General features: G+C 37.1%; 1 protein-coding gene across 4 annotated transcripts in view; it reads left to right on the forward strand.

Moving 5' to 3' along the window:
• The window catches only part of MLIP (muscular LMNA-interacting protein), a 243,626-nt gene that overhangs the window by 212,025 nt on the left and 18,506 nt on the right, over window positions 1-13,095 (forward strand). For all 4 annotated transcript variants that reach the window (XM_014537286.1, XM_014537287.1, XM_005863289.2 and 1 more), the window contains one exon: window positions 5,438-5,644. In XM_014537286.1, the coding sequence (XP_014392772.1) occupies window positions 5,438-5,644 (207 nt within the window). The remainder of the gene's footprint in view (window positions 1-5,437; window positions 5,645-13,095) is intronic.

Raw genomic sequence — 13,095 nt, forward strand, 5'->3', positions numbered from 1 at the left:
CAGGGTGCAGTTATATCAACATCCACAGATAAGCTATGATGACAAGGAAGATGTAGACATTTATGTATAATTATATATATAGTAAAGATTCTTATATATAGGAATAGATATATAGGAATGAAGATATATATATATAGTTGTATCATATATATATATACACACACATATATAAATGTTTGGATCATTCAGATGTTCTGAAGTTATCTCAAGGCAAAGTATTTTAAAAAGTGACAAACTTCAAAATACATTATGAATATTTGTTTTTCAAAAATACAGATGAGGTTCCTGGTTGGAATATGACAGGTGTGAAGTAAGCAATGAATTACATTTTATCATCTTGATATTCAAAAGCAAAAAGAAAGATAAATAAAACCACAATCTCCTATTAAAATATAAACATGCTCTGGCTAGTCTGGCTCAGTAGTTAGAGGATTGGCCCATGGACCAAAGGGCTGCAGGTTTGATTCCCCATCCACTCTATCTGAAAATCAGTGGAAAAAATATACTCGAATGAGGATTTAAAACAAACTAACAACAAACAACAAACAAATAAAAATTGTTGACAGCTAAAGGTCTGCTAAAGCCAGTGAAGAGAATGAGCAAATGTGCATTTTGGAACCAGTGGAGGGAGGATACAGTGACTGCAGAGCGCAGCCAGCAAACACTCTTCCTGAACATGTGGGATATGCCTTAATACTCACACCTCCAAATCCCTTGTCTTTGCATGGATGTGTATGTTGGCAAAGGAGATGCCGGACTTGATGTTGCTCTGAGAAGCAGAGGAAATGAGGATATACCTTGAATCACACAGGATTCTTACTTATAGGAGGCTTTCTCTTTCTCTGAGGCATTCTGGACACAGACAGATTGTTCTGTAAAGTACCTTATAGCTGAGTTTCATTATTTGAGGAAAAATAAAGTCTAAATAAACTCACAACCCAAATCCTGTATCTTTGAAACACAAAGACAATCCCAGCAGTTGTCCTTCCACATGTGAATCTCTTGCAAAAACAGGTCGTTCAAGAAAGATTTAGTTACTATGGAGATAAAGACAAGAAAAATGAGCAGGGGCAGGGAATCTCCCAGAATACATAACAAACAGAATCGATCTTTAAGTTCAAACTGTTAAAACAAAGTGATTGGGGCCCAGCTGGCATGGCTCCGTGGTTGAGCATCGACCTATGAATCAGGAGGTCATGGTTCAATTCCTGGTGAGGGCACATGCCCAGGTTGCAGGTTTGATCCCCAGTGTGGGGTGTGCAGGAGGCAGCCGATCAGTGATTCTCATTCATTGTTGATGTTCCTATCTCTTTCTCCCTCTCCCTTCCTTTCTGAAATAAATAAAATTATATAAAAAAACAAAACAAAACACAAAGTGACTGGGGACAGTTGAAGATGACAAAGTATTTCAGATACTACAAACAAAAGGAAAGGAGAGGTTATAGTCTTCATAATGAGCAGCTGAATTCAGGTCAAACATTTCTTAAGCAAGACAAATAAGACCCCCTTATGTGTTAGAGCAGGGGTCCTCAAACTACGGCCTGCGGGCCACATGCAAATACAAATATTGTATTTGTTCCCGTTTTGTTTTTTTACTTCAAAATAAGATATGTGCAGTGTGCATAGGAATTTGTTCATAGTTTTTTTTTTAAACTATAGTCTGGCCCTCCAACGGTCTGAGGGACAGTGAACTGGCCACCTGTTTAAAAAGTTTGAGGACCCCTGTGCTAGAGGATAAACTTTACAGGGAAAATATGATTGGTTGACTATTTTAACATCAACACTCATAAGGCAAAAGTAAGAGATAGGATGAGAATAAAATAAATTAGTGATAAAATACTTTGTCATTTTTTCAATTTATGATAACTATGTGGAAAATAATCATCTAAAGTAGATCAAACTATTTGATTAAAGAGGAAATTCAAAATAAATTTCTACCTGGAAAATAAAATATAATTATTATTTATTAGAACTTATGAGATACAGTTAAAACAGTCATTGGAAGAATATTTATGAACCTAAGTATGCTAAATAAATAAATAAAAGAATAAAAGTAAACAAATATTTAGCAGAGCAAATAATAGCAAATATTTTGTTATTTTAAAAATAAAATTTTCTGTGCATGAGAAAAGGAAAACAAAGGATCTTATTAGAAATGACAAAAGATAACTGGAAAACAGAAAAGCTGTAGAAATCATCTATATAAAATTTTTTAAAAACAAATGAATAAAATAGTAACAGGATAGTAACACTGTTCCAGTGTAGCAATGCTTTCAAAGTTCTGAAGGAAATAATATTGCTTAGAATTCTATATCCAAAAACTTAAAAGTAAGGGCAGAAGAAAAATTTTAACCTGCAAAATGTAAAAGTTTTACTTCTAATGCTCCATTTCCCCCAGGAAGCTCCTTTAGGGCCCAGTATATATGAGAGAAACCAAGAAAAAGAAAGATAGGGGACCCTGGAAAGAGGAGAGTGAACACAGGAGATAGGAAAAGAAAGTTCCCAGGATTTTGGTAAAGAGAATAGGATTCCCTGGCTGGTGTGGCTCAGTTGGTTAGGCATTGTCCTGTGCACCAAAAGGTCTCCAGTTCGATTCCCCAGTGGGGGTGTGTGTGGGAGGCAATCAATCAATGCTTCTCTCTTGCCCTCTTTCTCTAAAATTAATAAAAGTATTTTAAAAAAGAGAATCACAGGATAGGAACTTACACAAAGCGTAGAAGACAACTAGCACATATTGGAACAGGATGTCCATGTTGAGGCTGTCGCTACCAAGGATCCTTTCACTTTTGTCCTGTAGAGTCAACCAGATAGAACTCAAACGAGCCTGGCCAAGATTCATAGCTCTCTTTAGCTTTTCCAAGTGTGGATAAAATTCTGTTTTCCTCTCTGCCCAGCTACCTGGAGTAGCTGACACTGTCTGACCTTACCTATAGATAGATGTGTTCAGGTTTGACTGACTCCGAAGAGATGGAGGTTGGCTACAGCAAGCTTACAAGAAAAAAACAACAACAGCACAACTCACCACAACAGCACAGCTCCTCCTAATTGGTTCAACTTCAACCCTGTCAGACTCCCCCATATAGGACACCCTCGGCCCTCCATGGATCACGACAGGCTTGTCTCCTGACATTTTCAGAATGGGTTCTTAAACTCTGCAAGAAAAGCTGAAGCCAGAATATAAACCAGAGACTCTGTTCAGCTCATCATTTTGTAGGCACCTTCACCTCAAGATGCTGCCTTTCTCTTACACAGCTAGGCTTGTGCTTGCTATTCAGTTTTCATATTAATCACTTTTCGCACTGGTTAAGAAATGTAATTAGTTGTTGATTGAATAATGGAATAGCTGATTGAGAAATGAAAACAACATTAGAACATCTTTCAATCTAAAAGCCATCTTTAATGGGCAAAACTATCAGTAGTCTGTTAATGTTGCACACTAACATGACTATTGTTTTATAATATTAGAGGTATGAGCCAACAGAATTATACAAAAGAAAGGAATAAAAAATATAAGAACTGGCAAAGAGGAGGTAAATTTATTACTAAGGTATGTGATTTAATACTTTAGTTGATTTAACTCGAGCTTCTGAGAGAATCAACGGAATGACAATTATAATCAGTTTGATAACTCAGTAATGTGTCTCAGTAGGAAATCTAAAGCTTTCATGTTCTGACATAGAAGTATTCCAAAGCTGTTAAATGGAAAAAAATCCAAACAAATAAAATACAGGCTATTGTACATAGGGTGCTATCTTTTTTTTATAATAATGTATGCTTTTCATGTGTATGTGTGAAATTATTTGTATTTTCTCAAATATGTAAAATAAACACTTGAGCATAAAAGAACCTAATAAAAATAAAACACAGTCACCGTTTCAAGGTACAGAGGGTTTAAATCCCTTAATTCTACAAACAAATACATTAGAATTATAATGTTTAAATTTTCTGAGAGTTTAGTTTAAATTTTCTGAAAGTTTAGTTTGCAAAGTAAGTTTTGAATCAGTTGCTTTAAAAAGGGGGGTAGGATCCTGGCCAGCGTGATTCAGTGGTTTAGCATTGACACATGAACCAGGAGGTCACTGTTTTATTCCCAGTCAGGGCACATGCCAGGGTTGCGGGCTTGATCCCCAGTGGCAGGCGGCAGCTGATCAATGATTCTCTCCCATCATTGGTTTTTCTATCTCTCTCTCCCTCTCCCTTCCTCTCTAAAATCAATAAAAAATATATAAAAAGGGGGGGTGGTAGGAGGGTACATCTATTGATACAGCCAACACATTCAGCATAAATTTTAGAAAACCAGTCAATGGTTCAATGGTTTAACAATACATGGTTTTGGCAAAATGGATTCAGCTTGAAATATAAGAGGAACTTATATATCTGCAAAAAAGTAGCCCTTCTCTTGCTGTAACTGGTTTGGCTCAGTGGATAGAGCGTCGGCCTGCGGACTGAAAGGTCCCAGGTTCGGTTCCGGTCAAGGGCATGTACCTTGGTTGTGGGCGCATCCCCAGTGGGAGGTGTGCAGAAGGCAGCTGATCGATGTTTCTAACTCTCTATCTCTCTCTCCCTTCCTCTCTGTAAAATCAATAAAATATATTTTTAAAAATGTAGCCCTTCTCTTTTATAGGTATTAGAGAGACCCTCTTTGTAACTTTAATTTGTAGGTTCAAGACTTCCCACCCATGGTTTCCTTGCTCCTTTCATGTAATCCATGGCCTCATCTGGTAATTCCTATTTCCTCAAAGTCATTTGCATTAGTCCCTTTTCCTGGTTAAAGAACCACTCAAGTTAGACCTCATTAACTTTCCTCTGTACAGCTGAACTCATCTGTTTGCTCTAACTTCACTTTCTCTCCATAACAACACATTGCTTGGAATTAAAGACCTCATTCATTCATTCTAGACTCACCTCTGCCTAATCCCTCGTTCATACTCAGCCCACCTCAACAACTTACTGTACCATGAATTAAACCAGTATTTTTGCCCCTGATCACACATTAATATCCTCTGCAGTGCTCTTCCCTTTTTCCCCCAATTTCTTCCCGAACCAATCGCAAGCACCTTTAAATTAATTTCCACTGTTGCCTACATCTTCAGCAAATGCTTTCTAATCCCATCTACCCCTTTTGGGACAAGCTCTCTTCTGCCTTAAACATCTCCCCTCTCAGTACTTTCAAAGATTACAAACTTGGCATACTTTAGGAGATGCTGAAGGCATGTGTTGAGTTCTGTAGAAGTGGCTAGGGGTGGGAGATAGACAGGAATTATTGAAGGAGACAACAATACACTATGGAAGCAGATGCCTTGTAAGGGACCTGAGTATGAGGGTTTCTTCTTACTAGTAAGAAATTCTGACATAGCATCTATAATATTTAGACTTAATTCCAAGTGAGTTTGACTTCTGTCCACTAACATACTCTTTATGCCTTTCTTCTTCTCAGGATGTGACAGTCCCTCACAAGCCTGTTTCTCTCCATCCTTTGTATCAGACTAGACTCTATCCTCCTGCTAAGTCCCTGCTGCATCCACAGACCCTCTCACATGCTGACTGTCTTACCCCAGGACCCTTCAGTCATTTGTCCTCCTTCTCACTGTCTGACGAACAGGAGAATTCCCACACCCTGTTTAGTCACAACGCATATAACAAGGTGAGAATCCCCCGCTGAAATGGGAACTATTCTGTGCTGTGAACCTTCTTTGTGCTTAACTTTAAAACTTAAGTGTGGAGGAAACATATATTAAGAATATTTAAATATATTAAGAGTATTAAATATTTATATTAAGGCACATGTCCTTACAAAAAGATTGTAATTAACCTTGGGAAATTATTCAATATTTGTTTTTCCTTTCAAAGTCATTTCCTTATTTGCATTCCTTGTTGTTTCCTGTTCTAACCTAGGGTGGAAATCCCAAGAAATTTTCTAAAACCTTACAATATCCCATTATTAATTTATCTTCTGATCTTAGTTTATTCTTAAAAAGCTTCTTTAATTTACAATGCCTTGAGGATATCCTATTATTAATTTATCTTCTGATCTTAGTTTAATGTTCTTAAAAAGCTTCTTTAATTTACAATGCCTTGAGGAGGAAGCACTTACACTTGCACTCAATGGGCAAAGAAATACTTTAGAATTTCAGCAGGTATCTGTAAAATGTGTCTAACTGCCTCATACTTTGTACTGAGGGGATATAAACAATAATGAGGTGTTCAGCACCTAAAACTATGCACATATATTTTAAAAACAAGCAAAATACTTATAGTGGCTTTGGAACACAATCATAAAGATTCTATTAGAAGCAAGGGGCCAATACCACACAGGCTTACATATAAGTGCCCTTTGCTCTTTTGTGCATTACTGGAAGGTCATCCTCGCACGTACAAACTCTCAGAGCCTGAACATTTCCTGAAAGAATTGACTTGTCAAAATCACCCTGCAATTACATGTTTTTTAAAAAATTCAAAATCTTGTTTAAAAGCATTTATTTGGCAAATTCTCTATAACTTAGGAATATACCTCTATACTTAAAAAGCAGTCAAGGCCATATATTCCAGAATGCAGTGGAACAATATTACTTGGGCCCTGAATTGTTAAAAAAAAAAAGTTCATAAGCCCAGTTTAAACACAGAGAATTATCTAAAAAGTAAACACAACTATATGAGGAAAAATGTGCTGTTTATATTTAATAGCATCTATCACAACTGAATGATGAACCCTGAATTAAACATTCTAAATAATCATTTTCCACAAACAAAATATTTTTGGGCAAAGTTCAGAATGACATTTTTATGAGCTTTATTTGTTTCCAACTCGATGTAGAAAAAAGTATTTCAGAGAAAATATATTATTTTTAATGATTGTATGTTATTTAAAATTCTTTCAGATTTAATGCTTACTAACATCTATGAAATGCATTTAGCTATTAAATAGAGTTGATAATTCTACTAATAACATACCATTTTCTTTAAGTTGCCATCTATGATTGGGTTATAATTATATTTTATATGCATTGATTGCATTAAATAGTTCTTTTAAAAAATATTTTGGTGGTGTTTTCTGGAGCTATTCAGCAAGGATAAAGACCATATTTAATCCATATGTTAGCCTGTGCTTGGTCAGACTGTGAAAAACAATATGAGAAAAATCATTTGAGGTTTTACAATTATAGTCAGTCTACACAATCTTCATAATAAAATTTGTCTTTCAGAGTCTGAGATTTATTGATATTGAATAAAGAAACATTTATATCTGAAATAATAATAATATAATAAGATAATATTTCTTGATGGAAGATTAAATTGCTTAGTCTTATACTTCAATTGTTCCTATTAAATATATATAAACTAGAAGCCCAGCGCAAAATCGCGCAACCCCGCCCACCAATGCACGCAGCCCTGCCCACCCGCACTGGTCTTTGGTCGTTATGGCCTTAGGGCCACTGGGTTTTTATAATATAGATTACCCAATTTGATATCTATTTTTACCAACCTGTGTTATAAATATTGTCCAAGAGCATACTAAGTTATCAAGACTTATCTTTATTACTTGAAATAAGTTCTTGCCTGCCATTATAAAACATAATCTTGCATCTAAATTAACTTTTCTCCAGTACCATAATGTCATTCATAGGCCTAACTTTACAGCTTTACCAGCTAGGCTTGTCTCCAAATTCTAATCTTCCCACCATTCCCCCAGGAGAGCCACAATGAATTTGGCTTAACTATTTTTGATGGTCCCTCCTCAACTGGGTCTACAGAAAGTGTTAAACAGATTTTATTCTCTTGTTGAGTCTGTAGTGTGCGCTTCTCTCATTTAAATCTTCATCAGGCTCCATGTTTCCTAAATCCTTACTCTAATCCCTACCCTCTTCTCCTACTTTCAAGATAGAGCTCTATCATATGATGTCATACCATTTATGCTCAGGTACTTACCTTTTCATCTTAGAATAAGCCAGTATATCCTCTCTTTTCTCCAGTCTCATAAAGGGAGGCATTACTCTTTAATCTTTAGCCCAGTGAATGAGAGCATGATGTCTGTATGTCTGCATTCATTTATTGACCTCACTCCCACCAGATGGTGATATTGGGTAAGTTATTTAGCCTCCCTGTACCTCTATTTATTGATCAATAAAATGAGGATGATAATAGTATCTATCTTATTAGACTATTAGGAGGTTAAAGTGTACTAATATGTGCAAATCACTGAGAACAGTGTCTGGGACAAAACAAGAACCATATGATTTAGATCTTGTTATGAATAAGCCTTCCCAGTGTCATCCCCATCATTTTCTTAAATCTCCATTTGATCTTTTTCCATTGGAACCCTCTTCTTTGTGTGCAGAAACCTTAAAAAAGAAAACAAAATGAAACACTTCCCCATCATTTTCCTTGATGATGCTGCAAACCTAGTAATTTCAAGATTTCTTTCTCTCAGAATGATCAATGGCCATTATCTCCATTCCCCTCCATATACTCTTGAACCCATTCTTGAAAACATTCTTTCTTTCACCTCAACCACTTTCCTAAAATTGCTCTCTCAAGCATAAATTGCTTGTCACCAAACTCAGCTGAATTGCTTCAGTCCTCTATCTAACTTTTATCCCATGTAGCAATTGACACAGTGGATCATAAACTCTTGAATTTTTCTTCTTGCTCTTCTCCTGGGATAATAGGTATGTTTCTACTCCCAGACTGCTCCTTCTTTGTTTTCTTTGTGGAAACTTTTCCTCCCCCACCTCTTCTCTCTCAATACATCACTTCAGTCACCCACTCACAGGCTACCATGATTAATCTTAGTACTGATATTTATCAAATATACATTTCCAATTCTGCTTCTCCTCTAATATCCTACTTTATAACTTCAACTGCTTGTTTGTCATTTCTTCTGGGATGTCACACTGTCACCTCAAACTCACTGTTTATTTTGCCTCAAACTAGTTCTGCTCTAGTTTCCCTACTACTGTTATTGGCACCACAATTTTCACTCTCCAACTTCAAAACTTGATTCATCTATTATGCTTTTCATGCTTTTTCCCCATAGGGAGTCATTCACCAAGTTCAATGGATTCTTTTGTTAAGCCTGTCATGTTGTATTCTCTCACTATTCTTTATTAGCATTCTACTTTACTTAAACCAATCCACTTATTTCCCTCCAGGTACGCTTTAGGGATTTGTTACTGTTCAACCTACTCTTGCATTCTCCACATGTAAAATACCTTCCTGCTTTTTCTCCTTATTTATGCAAACCATCCATTCTTGTGCTTTATTACATAATCAAATTATCCTTCCTCCCCTGTGGTTTTCTCATGTGTTAACATTCAGAGTAGTATTTTTCTCCTTTCAATTTCTATAATCCTTACCTGTGCCAAGGTATCCATGCATATTATAGGTTATCTCATATTTATCTGTTGTGATTATCTTAGTGTCTATCTAGGATGTAACATACTGATGTGGTATTTTTCACTTTATGGGTATAGCAGTAAATATGTGTTAAATCCTAAAATGACCCAATTTCTTCAGTAAGAACACAAGATGCTTCAATATTTAGGATTATTTCTATTTTAAGCAGAAACTAAACCTGAGTCAACTTAAGGGGTTTTCAGTGCATTGAGTACAATTTCAATCAATTGAGAATCTCCCCCTTTGAGGGCTGTATCCAATTTCCAACAAGCTTATGGAGTGCCTTGGCGTGGGAGCATAGGTGGGGTGGGAATGTGAAGGCAGGAGGATCTGATCTTTTTATGCTATTTGTGGACTCTGGTATCCACTGGGGTGTCCTTAGTCCTGTCTGGTGTGATAATCTATACTAATAATAGAGGATTGTGCAACTTGTCCGGGACGCCATCACAGTAACAGTAACGACCGAACAGCAGGTTGCATGGGGCAACCAGGCCGTCAGGGGGGGAAGTTAGGGGCAACCAGGCCAGCAGGCAGATGCAGTTAGGGGTGATCAGGCTGGCGGGGGGGGGGAGCATGGGGCTATCAGGCAGGCAGGCAGGTGACAGTTAGGAGCCAGTGGTCCCAGATTGTGAGAGGGATGTCCGACTGCCGGTTTAGGCCCAATCCCCAGGATTGGACATCCCCCAAGGGGTCCCGGATTAGAGAGGATGCAGGCTGGGATGAGGGGACTCCTCCCCACCCCCTATGCATGAATTTTGTGCACAGGGCCTCTAGTCATATAGTAATACATTGCTGCATTCTTCTTTCTTCAGATGCAGGGCGTGCCTTCATTGACTCTATGTTAGCTATTTCTGAGCCCCTATACCATGCATGGGAAAGCATTGCTACCTGCATACTGGGATCAAGTAAACTTTGTGAGGCTATCTTAGAACCATCAGTTTGGACACGCTATATATCCTTCTCTACTCTCCAGTGCCTCTTTCCTTTCCTGTAGGAAACTCCACAAGAGTTCATTTGTGAATTTGCCTACTTGCTAAAATTTATTTGTGATCCTCAAATCAATATTTGTTGCATTTTTGTGGTCATTTGTGGACATATTCCCTGTTGAGGTTGAACAAGGTGATGCCCTGCTTTCTTGTTTTAGCTTTCATGCTATAAACAATGATCCTTTTCATAGTCTATTTAGCACTATGTGTTTTGATGTTTGTACTTGTTTAAAATGGTGACAAAGCAGAGTGCTAAAGTGCTGTCTAGTGTTTTCTAAGTGCAAGAAAGCTGTGATGTGACTAAGAGAGAAAATACACATCTCTGGTAAGCTTCCTTTAGGCATGAGTTAGATGGCTGTTGGCTGTGAGTTCAGTGTTAATAAATCAAAACTCAAGGTGTCTTTGAAAAGAAACACATATAAAACAAGGTTATGTTTGATCATTTGATGAAAATATTATTAGACTTGTAGGAACACAATCCTGTATTTCCCCTTGGAGCAATGGTTCAATATTTTCTAATTCTGTGTTTGCAATGACTTTAGAGAACATAACTACTGGAGGATAATGAGAATCCATTGTATCTTAGTGTGGGTTTCCTAAGAGGAGGATTCATATATTGGTAGTTAATTTGGGAAGTAGTTCCAGGAAATACCAATTAGGGGAGTGGGAAACTGAGAAGACATCTAATAAAGGGTGTGTCATCAAGCAGGTGACTACTATACATAACCTGAACTTGAGTTTACTGGGGCACTCTGGGAGACAGTGTAGGACACACAGCCCAGATTTAGGTGATCTGAGGTAGGGGGAGGGTAATCCTGCCAGTTATCAGTTGAGGGCTGTTCCTAAGGGAGGTGGGTATTAGTCCCCAGAAAGAGTCCACAGGCAAAAAGAAGCAGGGACAGAGGCTAAATTTGAAGTCGAGGATCCTGCAAATCAAAACTTTGTCTATCAAAACTCAAGATAACTTCCTGTATTTTTGATGTATTATGCAATGGGCTACATGTAATTACTGAAACATTAGCGTAGAAAGGAAATGTGTGTCTAGGTATGTGGGATTACTATTTTAAAGTCATGTCTCACCCATAGTCATTTTGCCAATTTCCCCTCCATTTTGCAATGCATTTAAAATTTTTTAATTTCAAAGCTCATAAAGTACCATGCACAACACATTCGTTTATGTCTAGATAAAGGCCTAGCTTCGAGGAATCCACCCTCTACTTCTGAGAACTCAGTTCATTTAAAAAGATTTCTCTTCCTAGGCAGCACTAATACATTGCCTTGAGAGGCTTAACTACTTTCTTGCCCTCAGGTGAGAAACCTAACATACATAGAATGGACAGAGTATAAAGTTTATTGCTTTCTCTAACTTTTATTCTTTTCTGTGTCCTCTGCCTCATTTCTCCTATCTTCTGTCATATCTAAGCTACCCCTGTCTTTTTAAGTCAACCTCAAATTCTAATTTTTCTGGCCTACTTTCACATCCCAAATTAAGTACTCAGTTTTGTTTACTTTTTTCTCTTTTCTTATCCCAACTGTTATTGAGCATATTTTCTTTCTTTTATTGAGCACAACTACAGGCCATGTAGACAGGAAGTTATCTCCTATCCTTGTCTCCCCTGAGTCTCTCTAAATTTGCACCAACAAAGACAACACATGGTCAGTCCCTGAATAGAACTGGAAGGAGTGAGCACTAAGCCCTCACAATCTAGATGACTTTTCTGATCTGTTGGCAAGAGAAAGGCTGGGGTTTCATACTCATAAAGGCTCTATTTACAGGGAAAGCTTAAGAGGTTTTATAGGAAAGAATAGACTCTTTATAGATAGAGCGACAGCTTTGAAACCCCAGGAGAAAATACACAGTTATTCTGAGAACATCTTCTCTCCGTTTTCAAAAATTATAGTATTCGGGGCCTAGTTGGTGACTGTGCAGTCATTTTACTTCACTTCTTTCACTATAGCTTTCACTTCAGAGCATGAGAGGGTATTCATCTTCTACCTCTATTCTTCCTGCCCAGCATCCCTCCCAGCCCTGACCACTCCTCGCACTCCCACTTCTTGCCGCCCCAGGCTGCTATCATTATGGCTAGAGGTCAGGGCAACACTTCAAGGTCTCTCACAGAGAGAGGAAAATGTATTTTCCTATGGAGGACCACCATGTGTCCTGATATGGCTGAGCCAGTTTTAAAACGTATACCAAAATATGTGTTTTCTTATTTTTAAAATTTGATTTTTAATAATAGTTAATACTAGTGTGCAGAAGGCAGCCAGTCAGTGATTCTCTCGCATAATTAATGTTTCTATCACTCTATTCCTCTTCCTTCCTCTCTGAAATCAATAAAAATATATTTTAAAAAATAATAGTTTTTATGAAAAGATATATTTTACTAGTATAGGTCTACCAATGTAACAAACCATTTCAATCAATCTATCAATATTTTTATAACTATATGATTTCAGTTATTTTTAGTGGCCCTTCTCATGTAGAAATATCCTGGTTTGATCAGTAAGTATACCTATACTTATTCTACCTACAGTAAAATGCAATTAAAAGTTCATCTGCAGACTCTATCTGTAATAAGATATCACTTGCTAAATTAATTTTGTTGAATAAATGAAAATTTTAATTCTATATTTGGAAAAATAATTCAAACTCTTGCTTTAGCTTCTTTACATGTAAACCTGTAAAATAGCAATAAAAATAGAGTGTCATAGGATT

The sequence above is a fragment of the Myotis brandtii genome, unplaced genomic scaffold (genome assembly GCF_000412655.1).
Source record: "Myotis brandtii unplaced genomic scaffold, ASM41265v1 scaffold176, whole genome shotgun sequence".
NCBI classification, from domain to species: Eukaryota; Metazoa; Chordata; class Mammalia; order Chiroptera; family Vespertilionidae; genus Myotis; species Myotis brandtii.